We start from the raw sequence: 20,965 nt of genomic DNA, 5'->3' as shown, positions 1-20,965 counted from the left end.
CAGTAGGCTAGAAACTGTTCCAAAACCAACTAGTGTGTGTGTGTGTTCAGGCTTCTGTACCTTCTCCCCAGTGGTAGAGGTTGTGGAAAAACATGGCTAGGTTGGGATGGATTTTTGAGAATACTAGTGGCCTTTCTTTAACAAGCGGGCCTGTTAGATGGATTCTAGAAATGGGAAGTTGGCCTTTGTGATTGTCCAGGCTGAGTTCACCACTCTCTGTAACCATCTCCAATCTTGAATGGTACAGTTGCCATGTAATGGTAATGGTTACTCCATTAATGACTGTACTTAAGGTTGGGATAGAGAGATTTGGGTCTTGAGTCTCAGGAATATGAGGAGCAGGTAGGAAAATGGAGTTGAAGCTTAAGGTTAGTTGTGTTATTATTGAATGGCAGAGTTGGGCTCCTCTTATTTCTTGGGTTCCTGTGTACTGAAAATACTCAGGAGTTCTGATAGCATACATTGGAAGAAACCAAGTCCATGTTTCAGATCAATGACATGCAAGGACTGTACAATTAATATGATGTTAAGGTACTACTTAGTCAACCTATTGAGTTGAAATTTTAGAAAATCGTGTATCTTGGGAATCAACTCTCGCTGTTCAAGAACAATATTAACTCAAGGTGCGATTATTAAAAAATATTCATTGTTAAGTTGCTGTTGTAATTAGAAGGATTATACCCTGGGTTCATGGTATAATATGTATAAGATGACTGGGACAATTTTTCTTCTTATTGTCTCAAAGATGATAATAAACCAGATTATTGCCAGTGTTTGTCTGAATTTCATACTTGTAGAATAATCAATATTTGTCATGTTTACCTGTAGGTACCTTATGAAACCTTGAATAAACGATTCCGAGCAGCCCAGAAAAATATTGACCGAGAAACTAGTCATGTAACCATGGTAGTTGCAGAACTGGAGAAAACATTGAGCAACTGCCCAGCAGTGGACTCTGTGGTGACTTTGCTGGATGGTGTTGTTGAGAAACTCAGCGCTTTAAAAAGAAAGGTACAATAAATATTTTATATTGGTGACAAAGGCTTCTGCTGTTGACATCACAATATGTTGTTTGGTTTGCTACAACTGGGATGAGAGGAATATGCTGCTAACCAAGCCCCATTATAGTCCTCGAGTCACCCCATTTGTAGAACCAGTTTGATTCAATTATCAGATTGCCAGTTGTTCCATTTTGGTATTTCTATTGATAATGAAGAAACATGCACAGGATTTTAAAAAATAAACTGAAGAATAAGTAAAACTCCTTTCTAAAAAAATAAAGTGGTAATGCTGATTAACAATTACACTCTAGTTTCAAATAAGAATGATGTCCCTTTTTCATCTGAAAGCAAACTCCCAGAGAAGATAAGGGTGAAAGAAGAATACCTTCTGGCCACTGGTCTGTTAAAACTTGAATTTGATGAATTCTCAGTTTCTTGTTCATGAAATTGAACTGCTGACAGCCCATAGACTGAAGGAAAATGTTCCGAGCAAGCTTAGGCTTGGATGAAAATTGGGTTAGTTGTAAGTTTTGGGTGAGGTGGTGGCAGTGGTAATGTCACTGGATTAGTAATCGTCAACCCCAAACTAGGTGGTGAGGGTGTGGGTTCAAATTCCATCACGGCAGGTAATTAAATTTGAAATCAATAAAAATCAGATAGTTGATATAAAGCTGGCCTAATTGTGGTCATGGAAGCACTGTCAATCGATTCTTTTTTAAAAAATATATATTTTAAAAGAAACAGATACACTAATGTTCTTGAGGAGGAAATCTTTCATCCTTAGCAGGATTAGCCTACTGACTCCAGACAGACAGCAATATGGTTGACTCTTAACTGCCCTCTGGGCAATCAGAGAAGGTCAATGAATGTTGGCCCAACCAGTGGTACCATCAGCCATAAATAAGCAATTTTTAAAAAAAGACTTACTGGGACTACGTAGCAATATTTGTAAACCATAGATACTTGAAAATGCTAGAAAATTTGCAAGTGTTCAGAAATTTTGAGGTTAAACAGGATTTATCAAAGAATGAGTTCAATTGTTGATATTGGGCTGTAAGCCATTTGCTGTTTACAGAAAGTCAAATGACTTTTTAAAAAAAGCTGTGATGGTAAATTCAATAAAAGGCATGTTAATTGGCTCCATGTCTGGTTCATTAATACAGTCAGATCTAAAGAAGAGTCATATAAAATTGTGAAAAACAAACAGCAAGCCTGAGGACTCTGAGCAGTTTAGAATTCAGCAAAGGGGGAACAAGAGGTTGATGACAAAGTATAAAAAAGGAACAAAGTATATTTCCAAGGAATATAAATGTGGGCTCTTGAGAGTTTAAGTATTTAAAAAGAAAAAAAGGTTAGTCAAGACAAATGTGGGCCACTTATGTATGAAATGAGAGTAATGATAATGGAGATCAAGGAAATAGGGTAATTAAGCAGCTTTTATTCCCACTTTCCCTGGTTAGTCTGGTTTACTCTGGATACCAATAACAATATAACATAGCCAGTGTTCTTCATTAAAGCAAAGTGATCTGCAAGAAATAGTGCAAAACTCTTGTGCAAACAATGCTGACAATCTGAAGTGAACCCATTTATGTGAACTTGTCTAAAGATCAGACCAGAACAGGTGGCCAGTCTGCTCCATGCCAGCCTCAATCTGGTGATCAGACAAACCCCTTCTGAACTATCTAGTATGCTGTGCAGTAAGCTTTCTTGAAAGTCTTTTTGCATACAGACAAGCTGTACATTGAAATTTTACACTTTCTAGTCTCCAGCAAATAATCAGTTTGGCCAATGTCACAAATGTGATCTACCGTGGTTAGTTTGATTAATTGCTCACTAAGACTTGTTTAGGTATCCCCTGGATTGAGGCGCATCTCTTGCTTTTAACACACTTTGATCTCAACTTTTGCTTGCTCACGCTGTTGCTACCTTTATCATTCGTTTGACCAAATAATGTTACACAGCACAATCTATGACAATTGTATTGTTGACTGACAAGAGCCCATGTTACTAGATCTGATGTTCTGTTTAAAACAGAGTACCTCAGCTTTTCCAGAGTTACTCTGATATTCAGTTCATGGTTGCTGAGCTTATGGCATTTCAAATAAATGCTTGCACGTTGCTTTAGTAAAACATACAAAAACATGAAAATCTGTTTTGATCATTAGATCATCACCAGGCTTCATAACTCTTTTCCTTAATTTTATTCAATTCGATTTGACTTTCTTCCATTTAACCCAAAAAATTTTAAGTTAACATTGACAAACCTTTACAGAAGAAGACACAAATCATTTCCCAGAAATAATGGGAAAGCAAAGCCTTTTGGAAGAAGGGATTGAAGGATATTAATATTAGTTTAGAAACATGTGTTGAAGAAATTAATGAGAATGAAGGATGATAGTCTACACCCCAGGATATGAAAAGAGGTGGTTATGGAAAGAGTGGATGCATTGGTTGTTATCTTCCAAAATGTTGTAGATTCTGGAACAGTCCAGGCAGGGTGGCAGATGTAGCCTCGTTTTTTAAAAATGAACTGAGGGTGGGAGAAAGCTGTGAATGACTCATTGATTTTATCATTTGGAAAAATGTTGGTATATATTATAAGGGATGTGATAACAGGACAATCTTTTTCAACAAAGTCACCACAGACTTGTGAAAACAAAATGATGTTTGACAAGGATACTGGAGTTTTTTTTAGGGGTATAATTAGAATAGATGATGGAAAAGCAGTTTGTCATCAATTTGAATTTTTAGCTAGCTTTTGAAGTCCCATGTAAGGGGTTATTTGTGCAAAATCAAAGCACATTGGACTGCATCAAAAGCTTCCTGAAAATTCACATACACCAATACAGTGATTTTTTTTTCCATGGAACTCCATCTGCCAAATCTGCCTCCATTCACCTAACCTGTCATACCATTTGTAAATTTCTTATTTCATAAATGCAACTTTCTCGCCTATTGTGCAGTCATCTGCAAATTTGGTAAAAACATTTTCTATTCTGCATCCAAGTCATGATTATAGATTGTAAGTAGTTAGGTCATGAGGAAAAAAAACCCTGTGACACCTTGTGAGTTGCATTTTGCCAATGAGATTAAGACCTATTTATCCCAACTCTCTGCTTTCTGTTGGTTAACCAATCTTCTATCGAGGCTAATTAATTACCCCATACCCCACGTGATCTTAGCTTGTGTATAACATTTTGTGTGGCACGTTATCAAATGCCTTTTGGAAGTCCAGGTATGCTACATCTACATGTTGCATGAAATGTTTTGTGTGTTGTATATTCATGACAGATAACTTCTTTAGCCTGCTCCTCACAGTAGCAAAGTTGTTTTTTTGTAGTTGCATGCCTTTTGGGGTCGTGAGGCAGAATTTTGCCATTATACTATTGATATGTGGAAGTGATCAGCTGGTGTCAGATAAGAGTACCATTTCATCAGTGTGAATTTGCATTGGGGATTTGGCATTGAATAACCCATTATTGTTGTTCTTCCAAATAATGATTCAATAAATAGTTTAGACATGTGGAATTGCAAGTATATTATTTAAATGAAACCAACTTTGCAAACTCAGATGTTATCTTGAATTTATATTTGGGGTTGGAGCAAGTCTAGAATCATAGAATGGAAATCCCTACAGTGTGGAAGCAGGCCATTCATCCCATCTGGTCCACAGAGTCCAACCCTTCGAGGAGCGTCCTACACAGACCCACTCCCCGACCATATCCCTATAACCCTGCATTTCCTATGGCTAACCCACCTAGCCTGTATATTCCTGTAAACTATAGGCAATTTAGCATGGCCAATCCATCTAATCTTTCGACCGAGAGAGGAAACCCTTGCAAACACTGGGAGAACGTCCAAACTCCACATAGACCAAGGGTGGAATTGAAGCAGAGTCCTGGCACTGTGAGGCAGCAGTGCTAACCACGGAGCTGCTGTGCCACCCTGGTTAACCCTTGATTGGCTTTTGCTTTTGAAATGAGCATTTAATGATCCACATCTACAACCCAAATAGGCATTGTATCCTTTCCAGAGCACGTTTACAAAATTATCACAATTTCTGGAATTTAGACTTTCCCACTACTGTAAATGCAATTGTACTTTTTTTAACTTTCAGCTATAGGTTGAAAACTAACATTTTGCAACTGAAATTCAACTGGTCTGAATTTTGAACTAACTTATTACCTGTTGTGTGTTAGCTAGACTGATTTCTAAAGCTGAGAGTTGTAGAAGCTAAGTACATGAGCAAGCACTGATGTAATATTAATCTGGTGATTGATTAAAAATGTAAGTGCATGATGTTCTAGGAAGGGAAATTTTGGTTTGCTTTATTCTACTATCTCAGTTTCAGCTCTGAGGTATTTCATTTGCACTGTTATAATTGTTCCTCTTATAGGATGTGGCATGAAGTTATATTTTGGCCAATAATGAAGCACGGGTTCAATTGACGTTTGTGCTCCAAAGTTTAAACCTAATTCATGTTCTTTGACTTTTCATTATTTTCCTTTCAGGATTTTTGGTTCTTTAATATATATGTTTAAAAGAAGGTTCATAGCTCCTTGAAAGTAGAGTCACAGGTTGATAGGATAGTGAAAAGGTGTTTGGTATGCTTTCTTTGATTGGTCAGAGTATTGAGTACAGGAGTTGGGAGGTCATTTTGCGGCTATACAGGACATTGGTCAGGCCACTGTTGGAATATTGCATGCAATTCTGGTCTCCTTGCTATCGGAAAGATGTTGTGAAACTTGAAAGGGTTCAGAAAAGATTTCCAAGGATGTTGCCAGGGTTGGAGGATCTGAGCTATAGGGAGAAGCTGAACAGGCTGGGGCTGTTTTCCCTGGAGCATCGGAGGCCGAGGGGTGACCTTATAGATGTTTACAAAATTGAGGGGCATGGATAGGATAAATAGACAAAGTCTTTGCCCTGGGGTCGGGGAGTCTAGAACTAGAGGGCATAGGTTTAGGGTGAGAGGGGAAAGATGATATAAAAGAGACCTAAGGGGTAACTTTTTCACGCAGAGGGTGGTACGTGCATGGAATGAGCTGCCAGAGGATGTGGTGGAGGCTGGTATAATTGCAACATTTAAGAGGCACTTGGATGGGGATATGAATAGGAAGGGTTTGGAGGGATATGGGCTGGGTGCTGGCAGGTGGGACGAGATTGGGTTGAGATATCTGGTTGGCATGGACCGGTTGGACCGAAGGGTCTTATTTCATGCTGTGCATTTCTATGACTCTATGACTACTGAATATACTTTTGGAATAAAATCACGAAAAATGAAAAGCAAAAGGGAATAATTATGTATAGCCATTCCTTTCTTGCCCTGTTAGGTGATCTTTCTGATTCTCTTGTTCTGTTTTTGTTCATAAATATTCTGGTTCTATATTCTTAAATAGTATTGTTCTGTCTGTTGAGGACCCTGTTTGAAATTTAAGTTCCCAACACAAATTCATGCCTGATTTTTCTGTGCCACAGAGGTTTCATTTGTTTGTATTGGAGATTTGATGTATGTTTGGAACAAAAAAATCCAGTTCTAATCAGCTGAAGGTATTTCTGTAAGGCAAAAAGATCCAGTCTATGTGTAATCAATTTTACAGCAATAAATGTAGTAATATTGACATGTGGCAAATACTGACTTCACTTAATTGAGCACAAATGACAGTGTTTCCATGGCACTTGGTGGCTTAAAATGTCATAATTCAGCTAATCGAAATTGTCTTTGTAGTTCTAGGTGGCAGAAGTCATGCTTTTGCAAGACTTGGGTAGGACATTTCAGAGCTTCTGGAAAAAGCTACTAGAAGCATGGCCACCATTGTTAAAACACAAGTGAACATATATTTTAAGGGATGTATATTGATTGGCTAAAGACAATTTCATTTCTTATCCTGTGTATTTGTTTTGTCAGAAGTTCAGTGTGGCAATATTAAAGATTGAGGAGGGAAGTTTATCTATATTTCAGCTTCTTGTGCTCTCTGTCAAATCATCATTAAACTAGTTACTTGTTTAGTACATTGACGAACATTGTATCTCATGATATGAAGATATAAAGGTGGTTAGGAAAAGCGTCTGTGACAAGCTAAATTGCTGTTTCTTTGAAAAGCCTATCGAACATGATCTCTACCAGATCCTTCTAAAAGTTTTTAGAATTTTGATTTTTAAATAGTGTCAATGCTACCCATTCATTTGATTTTTTTTTGGTAAAAAGAAATCCATGATATAACCATCTTTCCAATCATCAAAAAATAAATGAAAGTTGCCATAGGCAGCTCCCACATTAGCTTTGCATAAGTTTAGTCTGAGGGTCACCACAATTCAGGCAAGGGAGAAGATTGAGAAGGACATTCTTTCATGTTAATCTCAGCTGGTGCAGGAATGGAACCCATGCTGTTGGCATCACTCTGCGTCCAGCCAATTGAGTTAAATGACTCCCAGTGCCAATCAACTTTAAGCCATTTTTGATGTATTGTCACAAAACAGATAGTATCCCTGCACAACAGACGGCAACATAATTATGTGCACTAATAAAAATTGCTGGAGAAAATTAGCAGGTCTGGCAACGTCTGTGGAGAGAAAACAGAGTTACATTTCAAGTCCAGTGACCCTTTTTCAGGGCTGGATTCCATGTTACATCTGTTTTCTTTCCTCCGATGCTACCAGACTTGTTATTGTGTGTTTCAGATCTCCGATTTGCTTCAGATATTTCAAATCAACCCGTTCAGTGAGTCTTGGTATCAATTTTCTTGTATGATGTATCCAGGGACCTCAACAATATTACAAGAATGTATTTTAAATTCCCTGAAGTTCCAACCTATTTAAAATACTTCAAACAAAGAAAAAGAAATATTTTGTACAAATAGTGAAATTACCATGAGGTAAATGATTATCTAATATTGCTGCCAGCAAACATTCCAAAATGTGATCATTTTTGAAAGAAAAAACAGTCTTTGCATTCAGTCTCGTTGCCCTCTCAGTATTCACTGAATACTGTATTCTGTTTAAGTATTTTTGGGTGTGCCATTGTTATCGTTCCAGAACATTTCAAGTACATAATCAGCCATTTCATAAAACTTATTAATTAAAATTATCTTTGTAGCAACCCCAAAAAAGGAAAAAGGTAGCTACGATTGGCTTGTTTGGAAATTTGACTTTACAGGAAAGAACATTGCAGCATGCTTTGGAGAAAGACAGAAGAGCCACATTAATTGAGTTTCCAGCGTAACCTTATTGTTTCACTTAGAGTCATAGAGTTCTACAGCATGGAAACAGACCCTTTGGTCCAACTCATCCATGCCAACCAGATATCTGAAAATACTTGAGTCCCACTTGCTAGCATTTGGCTCATATCTGTCTCAACCCATCCAGATGCCTTTTTTAAATGTTGTAATTGTACCAGCCTCCACCACTTCCTCTGGCAACTCCTTGTATACAGACACCAACATCTGTGTTAAAAAGTTGCCCCTTTGGTGCCTTGTTTATCTTTCCCCTCACCCCCTAAACCTATGCCCTCGAGTTTTGGATTCCCCACTATGGGGGAAAAAGACTATTCACCCCATTCTTGCCCTTCATAATTTTATTAAACTCTATAACATCACAGCTCAGCCTCTGACTCTCCAGGCAAAATAGCCACAGCCTATTCAGCCTCTTGCTCAACCTCAAACCCTCCAAATTTGCCAACATTCTTCTATCTATCCTGAACCCTTTCAAGTTTCACAACATCTTTCCAAAGCAGGAAGACCAGAATTGAATGCAGTATTCTAAAATTGGCCTCACCAATGTCCTGTACAGCTGCAACATGACCTCCCAACTCATTGACTCAATGCTCTGACCAATAAAGGCAAGCGTACCACATGCTGTCTTCACTACCCTGTTTGTCTGTGATTCTCCTCCCAAGGTCTTGTTGTTCAGCAACACTCGACAGGACCTTAGTAGTAAGTGTGTAAGTCCTGCTCTGTTTGCCTTTGCAAAATGCAGCTCCTAACGTTTATCTAAATTCAACTCCATCTGCCAGTTCTTGGCCCAGTGGCCCATCTGATCAAGATCCCATTGGACTGAGGTAGCCTTCTTTGCTGTCGACTACACCTCCGATTTTGCTGTCCTCTGCAAACTTACTGACCATATCTCCGAAGTTAACATCCAAATCATTTATATAAATGATGAAAAGCAGTGGACCCAGCACTGATCCTTGTGGCAAACCACTGGTCACAGGCCTCCAGTCTGTAAAGCAACTGTCCACAATCATCCTTTTTCTTCCACCTGTGAGCCAGTTCTGTATCCACCTGGCTAATTCTCCCTGTATTCCATGAGATCTAACCTTGCTAACCTGTCCCCCATGAAGGACGTTGTCAAACGTCTTACTGAAGTCCATATAGATCACACTCACCACTCTGCTCTCATCGGTCCTCTTTGTTTCTTCTTCAAAAAACTCAATTCAGTTAGTCAGACATGATTTCCCATGCACAAAACTGTGTTGACTATCCTGAATCGATCCTTGCTTTTCTAAGTACATGTAAATCCTGTCCCTCCGGATTCCCTCCAACAACGTAACCACCACTGGTTTCAGGCTCAAAGTGTGGCGCTGGAAAATCACAACAGGTCAGGCAGCATCTGAGGAGTGGGAGTGTTGGCATTTTGGGCATAAGTTCTTCATCAGGAATGATGGAAATCACTCATTTCCATTCCTACATACAAAGAAGGGCACCACTTTGACTGGGACAACATACACGTCCTAGGACAGGTGAAACAAAGATGCCTGACAACTCTTAGAGGCGTGGCATTCTAAACCGACCTCCATCAATAAACACCAATTTAGATCTCATCTATCTTGCCTTGAAAGAAAACCGGAAATGACATTGCCCACCTTAAGAAACCAAGACCTATAAATAGAGCGGTGGACATATAACCAGCACTTCACTGGAGGCTCTCACTGATAATGTTACTGTGTCATGGTGACAAAACATCTGAAAACAAACCTTTTAGCTCAGCGAGCTAACTTATATGCTCATCCCTTTCCTATTTCTCAGTTCCACCCAATTAACTTCCCTGGACGTATTCCCAGGAATATCCTCCCTAAAGTACAGCTGTAATGTTATCCCTTATCAAAAACGCCACTACCCCACTCCTCACTTGCCCACTCCTCACTTGCCCACTTTTCTTCCTGTAGCATTGATACCTTACAGCATGAAGCTGCCAGTCCTGTCCATCCTGAGTCTCATCTCTGTAATTGCTGTGATATCTCAGTCCCATGTTCCCAACTATGCCCTGAATTCTTGAGAAATAAGAGAATGATCACCGAGAGGGTAGGGCTGATCAGGGATATTGGAGGGAACTTGTGCCTGGAATCCAAAGAGGTAGGGGAAGCCCTAAATGTGTTTGTTGCTTCAGTATTCACTAGAGAGTGGGACCTTTTTGATAGTGAGAACACAATGGACCAGGTTAATAGGCTTGAAAGATTGATATTAAGGAGGTGGATCTGCTGGAAATTCTGGTAAGCATCAAGATAGATAAGTCCCCAGAGCTGGATCTGATGTATCCAAGATTACTACGGGAAGCAAGGAATGAGATTGCTGCACCTCTGGCGATGATCTTTGCATCCTCACTCTCCATGGGAGTACTATCAGATGATTGGAGGGAGGTGAATGTTGGCCTTCTGTTCAAAAAAGGGGATAGGGAAGTCACTGGGAATTACAGGCCATTCAGTCTTAGATCTGTGATAAACAAGGTACTGAAAGTGTTTTTGAGAGTTAGGATTTATGATTATTTGGAAAAGCATAGTTTGATTAAAAGATAGTCAGCATGGCTTTGTGAGGAGCAGGTCTTGCCTCCCAAGCCTGATTGAGTTCTTTGAGGATGTGACCAGACAAGTTGACGAAGATGGAGCAGTGAATGTGGTATATATGGTTTTGAGTATAGCACTTGATAAGGTTCCCCATGGTAGGCTCACTCAAAGTTTGGAGTTATGGGATAGGGGGAAATTTGGCTGTCCAGATACAGAATTGTTTGGCCATTAGGAGATAGCGGATGGTAAGTATTCTGCCTGGAGGTGGTGACAAGTGGTGTCCAGCAGAGGTCTGTTCTTAGGCCTCTGCTCTTTGTAGTTTTTAATAAATGACTTGGATGAAGTGGAAGGGTGGGTTAGTAAGTTTTCCGATGACACGAAAGTCGCTGGTGTTGTAGAAAGTGTCGAGGGCTGTTGTAGGCTACAACAAGACATTGACAGGATGCAGAGCTGGGCTGAGAAGTGGCGGATGGAGTTCAACCTAGGTAAATGTGAAGCGATTCATTTTGGAAAGTCGAATTTGACTGCTGAATACAGGGTTAAAGACAGGATTCTTGGCAGTGTGGAGGAACAGCAGGATCTTGGGTCCATGTACATAGATCACTCAAAGTTGCCACCCAAGTTGATAGGATTGTTAAGAAGATGTATGGTGTTTTAGTTTTCATTAACGGATGAGCGTGTAAGTTAGCTTGCTGAGCTAAAAGGTTTGTTTTCAGATGTGTTGTCATCATGACACAGTAACATTATCAGTGAGAGCCTCCAGTGAAGTGCTGGTTATATGTCCACTGCTCTAGTAAAGGTCTTGGTTTCTTAAGGTGGGCAATGTCATTTCTGGTTTTCTTTCAAGGGAAGATAGATGATATCTAAATTGGTGTTTAATGATGGAGATCTGTTTAGAATGCCACGCCTCTAAGAGTTGAGTTTAAGAGCCATGAGGTTTTGCTGCAGCTCTAAATCCATGAATAGACCACACTTGGAATATTGTGACCAGTTTTGGTCTCCTCATGAAATGAAGGATGTAGATGCTTTAGGGAGGGTTCAGAGGAGATTTACCAGGCTGCTGTCTGGATTGGAGGGCTTGTCTTTTGAAGAGAGGTTGTGTGAGCTCAGACTTTTCGTACTGGAGAGGTGTACAAGGTAATGAGAGGCATAGGTAGAGCAGATAGCCAGAGACTTTTCTCAGGGCAGAAATGGCTGTCACAAGGGGTCATAATTTTAAGGTGATTGGAGGACGGTATAGTGGAGACATCAGAGGTAGGGTCTTTATGCAGAGTCGTGGGTGTGTGGAATGCAGTGCCAGCAGTAGTAGTAGAGTCAGAGACACTGGGGGCATTTAAGCAACTGCTGTACAAGTACATGAAAGGCACTAAATTGAAAGGTTTGTAGATTAGGTTCATCTTAAATGCTCGGCACAACATTGTGGGCCCAAGGGCCTTTACTGTGTTATACTGTTCTATGTTCTTCTGCGTTCCCTCTTGCATTGAAGTAAATGCAGTTTAATTTACTAGTCCCACCTTGTTCATTGCTTTGTTCTTGACCTGCCCTGACTCTTTTGACTTGCTCCTTTGCCCAACTGTTCCTGTCTCAGACTGATCTCTTCCCTCATATCACCAGTTCTTCCTCCTGCCTTGTCTCCCCTCGCACCCCCCCCCCCCCCCACCTCAGTTTAAATGCTCCTGAGTAGCTCTAGTAAATTTCCCCACCTGTATATTTGTCCCCCCTCAATTTGGGTGTAATCCATCCATCTTAAACAGGGCGCTTCTACCCGAGAAGAGATTCCAGTAATCTAAAAAAGTTAATCCTTCTCCTTTGCACCAGCTCCTCGGCCATTTATTGATCAGTTCTGCCCTCCTATTCCTATCCTCACTAGCTTGTGGCACCAAGAGTAATCCAGACATTTCGGGTGGCCCGGTAGCTCAGTACTCGGATCCCAGGTTCGATTCCAGCCTCTGGTGACTGTGCCAAACTCGACAGACATTGTTACCGTGTCTGCGTGGGTTTCCTCCCACAGTCTGAAGATGTGCAGGTCAGGTGAAGTGGCCGTGCTAAATTGCCCATAGTGTTAGCTGCACTAGTCAGAAGGAAATGGGTCTGGGTGGGTTACTCTTCAGAGGGTCGGTGTGGACTGGTTGGGCCGAAGGGCCTGTTTCTACACTACCCAATCTAATCTAAAGGGCCGGCATGGTGGCTCAGTGGTTAGCACTGCTGCCTCACAGCAACAGGAACCCAGGTTCGATTCCAGCCTTGGGTGACTGTCTGTGTGGAGTTTGCACATTCTCCCCGTGTTTGCGTGGGTTTCCTCCCACAGTTCAAAAATGTGCAGGTTAGGTGAACTGGCCGTGCTAAATTGCCCGTAGTGTTAGGTGTTAGTCAGGGGTGAACGTAGGGGAATGGGTCTGGGTGGGTTGCTCCTCGGAGGGTCGGTGTGCACTTGTTGGTCCGATGGGCCTGTTTCTACACTGTAGGGAATCGAATCTAATCTAATCTAATCTACCCTCTAGGTCCTCCTCCTTAAATTCTTGCCAAATTCCTATATTCTCTCCTCAGAATCTTGTCTCTTTCTCGTCCTGTGTCATGAGTTTCGATGTGTATGATGATCTCCTGGCCCCTCTTCCCCTTTGAGAATATTCTTAACCCTCTTTGAGACATCCTTGATCCTGGCACCGGAGTGGCAGCACACCACACTAATGACTTGCTGTTGGCCGCAGAAGCTATGTGCTTCTGACAATGGATTGCTTGGATCCTGGCATACCCCACATTACATTAGCGCCAGTATTGGTACCAGAAACCAGGCTGTCAGTGCTACATTCCTCTGAGTGTCCATCACCGCCTACATTTTCCAAAACACATTTAAGTAGTTCTCGTATAACACTGTAGTTGTATTCCAGCAAAACTTTGCTGAATGGAAAACTGCTTAATAGAAATAATGGGGCCTATGGAAAAAGTGGGGTTAGCTTTTGCTGGTCTGCCCGTGTCACTCCATATTGCTCAAAAATCATGTAAATGTCTAACACAAAGTATATGTCAGCCTGAATGAAGGTTTGAATCATAGTTCATAACAAAACAATTATTTTGAACACTTTACATTGTTCCTGCTTTAACAATATTTTTTCAGAGGTGGTCATCATCACCACCTTCAAGTGCAGTTGTGGTTGCAGAAGTGGATTGCTGTGGTTGGTTATCTTCTGATTGTTTGTTTGTTTGTTTGTTTGTTTGTTGGGGGTTGGTTTTACAAAAAGACACCCAGTTTTTGCTGCTTTGCCCTTTTTTTTTCTGTCTTGAAGCTGCTCCTCGGGGACCAGATGATATCTTACTGTATGAACAGCTACCCTGCTGCATTCTGCATTGTAATCGTTGCCCTCCAAGAGCTGCAACTGCTTTCCAATTTCCCTTAGGATGAAGACAAAAGAAAAGTGGGAAGCTGTCTTGGTGCTGCATCACATTGATGTGCAGGGAAGATGTGTTGGGTAGGCTAGAGGTTATTAAGGTAGACAAATCCACAGGACCGAATGGGATCGATCCAAGTTTGCTCAGGGAGGCGAGAGAGGAAATAGCTGGGGCCCTGACAGATATCTTTGTGGCATTCTTAAACACGGGTGAGATGCCAGAGGACTAGAGGGTTGCTCATCTTGTCCTCCTGTACAAGAAGGGTAGTAGGGATATTCCGGGTAACTACAGACCAGTGAGTCTGATTTCAGTGGTGGGAAAGTTGCTGGAGGAGGTATTGAGGGATAAAATCTATTTATATTTAGAAAAGAATGGGCTTATCAGTGATAGGCAACATGGTTTTGTGTGGAGGAGATCGTGCCTTACCAACTTAATAGAGTTGTTTTGAGGAAATGACCAAGTTGATAGATGAAGGAAGGGCTGAAGTAATTGTCACGTGTATCCCCTTAAACTTTCCACCTCTCACCTTGAAAGAGTGACCTCTCGTGATTGAATCCTTCACCCTGGGGACTTCAGAAAGGCATTTGATAAGGTTCCCCATGGTAAACTAATCGAGAAAGTGAAGTCACATGGTGTACAGGGTGTTCTAGCTAGGTGGATAAAGAATTGGTTGAGCAACAGGAGACAGAGTGGCGGTTGAAGGGAGTTTCTCGAAATGGAGAAAGGTGACCAGTGGTATTCCACAGGGGTCAGTGCTGGGGCCACTGTTGTTTGTGATATACATAAATGATCTGGAAGAGGGCACTGTTGGTATGTTCAGCAAGTTTGCAGATGACATGAAGATTGGTGGAGTAGTAGAAAGCATAAGGGACTGTCAAAGAATACAGGAGAATATAGATAGACTGGAGAGTTGGGCGAAGAAGTGGCAGATGGAGTTCAATCCAGGCAAATGTGAGGTGATGCATTTTAAGAAGCCTAATTCTAGAGCGAAGTGGATGCTTGAGAGGGTGCAGAGAAGGTTTACAAGGATGTTGCCTGGTATAGAAGGTGCCAGCTCTGAAGAGAGGTTGAATAGGTTAGGATTGTTTTCATTAGCAAAAAGGAGATGGGGGGGGGTGGGGGGTGATCCTGATTGACGTCTACAAAATCATGAAGGATATAGACAGGGTGGATAGAGATAAGCTTTTTCCCCAGGGTGAAGGATTCAATCATGAGAGGTCACTCTATCAAGGTGAGAGGTGGAAAGTTTAAGGGGATACACGGGACAAGTACTTTTACAGCGGGTGGTAGGTGCCTGGAACGCATTGCCAGCAGAAGTAGTAAAGACAGGCATAGTAGATTAATTTAAGATGCGTCTGGACAGATGTATGAGTAGGTGGGGAGCAGAGGGATACAGATGCTTAGGAATTGAGCAATAGGTTGAGACAGTGGATTTTGATTGGCTCAGGCGTGGAGGGCTGAAGGGCCTGTTCGTGGGTTGTAAATTTTTTTTGTTCTTTGAATCCTGAACTTCATCTTTTTCATCTCTAACTTCCACTTCCCCCTCAGTGACAAGCTATTATACATAAACTGTACAGGGGTCTTCACGGTGGGACTCGAGCAGCTCTTCACTATCCTCACTTTCTACTTCTTCAGAGCCAACCTGCTTTGCAAGGGCAACATAATGCTCTTGAATTTTTGGGAGCTCCTCTGACTGTTCACATCCTTTAAAATATTAAAAACACTCTGGGACAAAGGTAAATGGTACGTGGAAGAGTAATGCTGTCCCGCCAGAATTATGTAGGGCTTGTACAGGAATTACATGAATATTCTTGTGTCAGAGGGAGAGTAATGAACATTAATTAGTTTAATTTTTGAGATGAAGCTGTTCAGTGTATAGTACCGTACTTTTGTCATGCTCTGACATCTGCGCATATGCAGAACGGCTGGAGACTTCGTGCTGACATTGGCGCATGTGCAAAACAAAGTATGCAAAATGATTGCTGTGGGAATTGTGTTATTGCGAACAGAGGTAAGCGTCCAAGAAAATACTGTTCCAAATTGTTCAGCGAAGTTACAGCCAAATCACTCTGCTGAAACACACTTTGTACACGAACTACCTGTATTTGTTGGAGATGAGGATAGCCACAGGAAACTCCTGCACTACCTGCTTCCCTCTCCTCCTTGCCTGGAGGTAACCCATCTATCTGGTTGTCCCTCTCTTCCTGCAGTCCATCACACCCCCTATAAGTTCCGCATTGCCTCTCACTGCTGCTCCAACCAATCCAGGCGATCTGCTAGGACTCGCAACCAAACACACTTCCTGCAGACATAATTGTCAGTGCCATGGAAACTCTCCCTAATCTTCTTCATCTGACTGGAGGAGCACATCACTCTGCTAAAGGCCATTTTTGCACTTTAACAATCGACAGACCCAGAAAATAGAACCATCTTACTGTTCTAAAAGTACTGCTCCAGGCTAACTTCGTACCTGTGTTTGTATATTTTTAATGCTTAATCAGGAGACCGATCTCAATAAAAATGTTTAATCAAAAAAGAACCATTTCTGCTTCCTGTTGTAGATTTAAAAAACAAAAAACTAGCCACTTAGCTGCTCCCCTGCTGTGAACTCTTCCACACTGGTTTCTCCAAGGTCCGTTATTAATTTTGCTGTTTGTTAATTTTTCTTGCACAAACTCCAATGTCCAGAAATAGTTGAAACCAACCAGCATTGGCAGTCAGCTGTGCAGGTTATTGCTGGGTCAGATAGCAGTGCAGATGTATTACTCAGTTTTATTCCCTTCCCATGTGATCACTGCTTTTGTGTCTTTTCCAACTTTTTGAAGTGTGGTTGTTTTGATTTTTTTTCCTCCAAAACAATGCAATAGCTTAAATCAGTAATTACTGCTCCCAGAATTGCTGCTCCAACACTGAAAATACCTCAAAAAAGAATAGCTCCTGTAGCAACAGTTTTTTTTCTTGTCCTCCATCTTGGATTACCAAGAATCCTTTATTTGTATTAACAAAGTCTGGAATATGTTTTTATTTGTAGTAATGATCTTATTGATCTGACTGATATTTTGTGGAAATTATAGATAAAGCCAAACATAATAAAACTGCAAGGTGCAAGATAATACACTTGTGGCATGCCAGGTTGTGTAATGGTAATATGTTGTGTGGGTACAGAAAGTAAAGTATTTCTGAAATGGTATTTCTCTGAATGGAAGGATTTAGAGTCGTGATGCATAGCATTTGTGGCGGAACTGTTCCTTACTATTTATATTTTTGGGATGTGGTATTTGAACTTTTTAAAATTGTTCATGAGTTACCAGCATCATTGGCTCAATCAGCCTATTCATAATTGGAGGTCATAGATTTGTTTGCCAAGCTGGTGTGGTTTTCGCAGACGTTTCATTGCCTTGCTGGGTGATATCGTCAGTGTGCCTTTGATGCAGTAATGATGGTCTGTCCTACCTGGTATTTGTGTCCCTGTTTTTTGGTACTTGGGGTTCTGTATCTGAGTGGTTTGTAGATTAGTTCAATGTGTTTATTGATTGAGTTCAGGTTGGAGTATGAGAATTTGAGGAATTCTCTCACGTGTCTCTGTTTAGCCTGTGCTAAGATGGTTACATTGTCCCAATTAAATTCATGTCCTTCGTTGTCTGTGTGGTTAGAAATGAAAGGGTACTGGTAATGTCTGGCGGTGGCGAGCTGATGTTCGTGCACTCTTATGGTCAATTTTCTTCTTGTTTGTCCCATGTAGAGTTTTTAATAGTTTTGTCAGGATATCTTCTAAATAATGTTCATCCTGTTTGATGTGGGTGTCAGGTCTTTAACCTTTTGTGAGGAGTTGGTGAAAGGTGTTGACTGGTTTGTGGGCCACTAAGATTTTTAGGAGTCTGAGTAGTTGGGGAGTCAGTTCGGATATTTCTTTATATGGTATGATCACTATTGTGTCTCGTCGTGTAGTGTTTTATTCTTTAGGTTTGTTGCTTAAGTATCAGAGGACAGTGCTGTTGGAGTACCCATTTCATGCAAATCCCTTGAGTAGTTGATCCTGTTCTGTCTGCTGGAGTTCTGCGTTCCTGCAGTGTGTCCACCAACACTATCGAAAACCGACTGATGATGTCCCCTAGTGAAGCGACAAAAGATCTACAGAAAAACCTACTAGCTCGGCGACTGAATCTGTGGCCTCATCCACAACCTGAGCTACAAATCTTTGCAAAAACTCTACCCCTCATTTGCCTAGAGAGTCATTTGCAGTTGAGTTACTGTGGGTCTGCAGTCGCATGTAGACCAAATCAAGTGAGGATGATGGATTTCCTTCCCTAAAGGACATTAGTGACCAGATTTCTTTTTCAGAAGTAGACAGTCTTTACATGATGGCCATTAAACTAGTTTTTCTTTAGATTCCAAATGAAAATCTTTTGAAAAATGATCTCAATGTGTTCAGAAATGACATGACAAATCTGATCAGTGCTAACAATGCACAGGTCAATGTAGTTAATCTGTAAGACGAGAAAATGTAAGTTAATATATTCACGGAAATCAGAACAAGAAAGTTAATGCAACATTATAGGTGTTATAATCCTGACTGTTATTATTACTGGACATGCCAGATCCCAGACTCAATTCTTACTTGGTATCATGATATGATGTATCATGTTTTATTTTGTTTTGTCAAGGTAGTTTCTCACCAAAATGTAGTCATGCAATGTTACAAATTTTATTTTAACAATAACACAAGTTTATCAAACCAAAACAATTAAGAAAACAAAATAAGCCACACGACTTGCACACCACCAGTCGAAAGATTTTGAAACACACAATGGAAAAATATTTCCAAAAGTTTGCAGATCGCAAAAAGCATCTCTACAGTTCACCACTAACTCTTCTATACTAATTTCACCAGAAGTGAAGAATCTAATGTTTTTTGAGAAACACCTTGATAGGCTTAACTCTGACTTTAATTTCCAGTCAGGAAAATCTGATAGCCAATTCATGGAGATTTAATACATCTGAATTTAATCCTAGTCCGCTTCAAATGACTTCAGGTTTTGATTCAAATACTTCCTTGTCCTGGATGAGTATTGAACTCCTTATAGAATTATAAAATCCCTCTTGTGCAAAAAGAGGCCTTCAGACCATTGAGTTAACACTAACCCTCTGAAGAGCATCCCACCGAGGTTTATTGTAGTCAAATGTGCCTCTGTACAGTGAGAAGCTTTGTTTGGCAGATCATAGCAAACAAGGGCATACAGATCAAAAGGTGCTTAAACAGAGGCATACAGGTTACACTCTCAGGAAGCATGCAAAGCAAGATCAACCTTGGCAAACTCAACATCATTTGAAGTTAGAGAGTCTATTCTTCAGTCTAAGAACGGCAGGGAAGAAGCTGTTCACCCAGCTCCCACACGTGACCACTCCTGTAACCCCATATTTATCATGACCAATCCACCTAACTTGGACATCTTTGGACTACTGCAAGAAACTGGAATGACTAGCAGAGACCCACGCAGTCACTGGGAGAGCATGCAAACTGCTTGCAGGCAGTTATCCAAGGCTGCAATTGAACCTGGGTCCCTCGTGCGGTGAAGCAGCAGTGCAAGCTAACAAGCCACTGTGCTCTCCCATAGCTCTAAGCTATTTTCTGTATTTTTCCTTGTCAGAAGCAGTGATGGAGTGGGCTTTGCTCCCCCTCCAAGATTATTGGCATCCTGCCTCTGGTCTTAACAATAAAATGAGAAGGGTGGGAAATTGAAGTGCCTATTTTGCCAAAAGAAGGATGGCCAATGAAAGGGACCAGGCATAAAACCAGCATTTTGATCCTTGAAGCTGCAACAACCATAGCAATCGAATGACAGGCACCAGATTGATCCTTGGTAATATGTGATCGTCTCCACAGGAAAGGGTGCTGTTTGTCAGTTACCACAAACGACCTCCAACTCATTAGTTTCTCATACCCTCAAATATTGAGACAATTCCTTAAACTTTATTGCAAGTAGCAACCAAAGGAAAACCTCTCAAGTAATCAAAGTAAGCCTCTCAATTAGTTGAATTAATTGGGTAATAGCTACAATTCCAACTGCATGTTTGTCTCTGGATGTCTGGGACTTGATCTTTGAGCAGTTCTGCTACTTATAAGAATTCAACTTAAGGATTCTTAAGACTTTCCATCATGTGATGTTTCTGATACATTATTGATGGTCCTTTAGATCCATTCATCCACAGCATTGATTACATTTCTGGAGTCATCAAGTTTGTAGCTTGCCGCCTTGTCAGGAGTAACTTCCCTGTTCCTTGTTTTAACGCTAACTGCCTCCTCCCTCCCATGAAACAGGTTGCTTATGTTGCTTTTCCTCCTTCCCAAGAATGGTTCATTAGTATGTGGCTTTTAATTCCTTGATCAGTTTCTCCTTGTCCCTTCCATCTCAGGAAATTTCCAGTCTGACAAGGGGATCTTATCCCAGGAAGCTGCAGATCATGGTGGCAATCTATTGTGAGAACTTGAGTACTGGATCATCGATCGAATGGTCTGAAAACTTTGTGTTTTGGGAGGGTATAGGTGACATGGTTCTCTTCTTCCTGCTGGATTTCTGACTGTCTTCGTTTTCTAACATTGAGAGGTTGCTGGGAAAGGTAGTGTTAATTCTGCTGTGCTCATTTAATAGATGAAAGGTAAATTTGTGCAAACACCTGCTGCTGTGCCATGCAATGATAGAGGCTGGTACCAAGAAATTGCAGCTGAAAGTGAATGATATATTAGACTTCGGCAACTTCTTCAATCACATGTAATACCATGAAATCACCCTGAGAAGTGAAC

The 20,965-nt window shown here is 40.9% G+C and overlaps 1 protein-coding gene across 1 annotated transcript in view; it reads left to right on the top strand.

The window, feature by feature from the left end:
- Positions 1–20,965, top strand: part of maea (macrophage erythroblast attacher, E3 ubiquitin ligase) — a 145,124-nt gene that overhangs the window by 3,297 nt on the left and 120,862 nt on the right. Inside the window, exon 2 of the mRNA XM_072575829.1 lies at positions 829–1,011. Coding sequence (XP_072431930.1) covers positions 829–1,011 — 183 coding nt within the window. The remainder of the gene's footprint in view (positions 1–828; positions 1,012–20,965) is intronic.

Source organism: Chiloscyllium punctatum, chromosome 1 (genome assembly GCF_047496795.1).
Source record: "Chiloscyllium punctatum isolate Juve2018m chromosome 1, sChiPun1.3, whole genome shotgun sequence".
Taxonomy (NCBI): domain Eukaryota; kingdom Metazoa; phylum Chordata; class Chondrichthyes; order Orectolobiformes; family Hemiscylliidae; genus Chiloscyllium; species Chiloscyllium punctatum.
The sequence above is the reverse complement of the archived record's forward strand: the minus strand, read 5'-3'. Positions and strand labels throughout refer to the sequence as shown.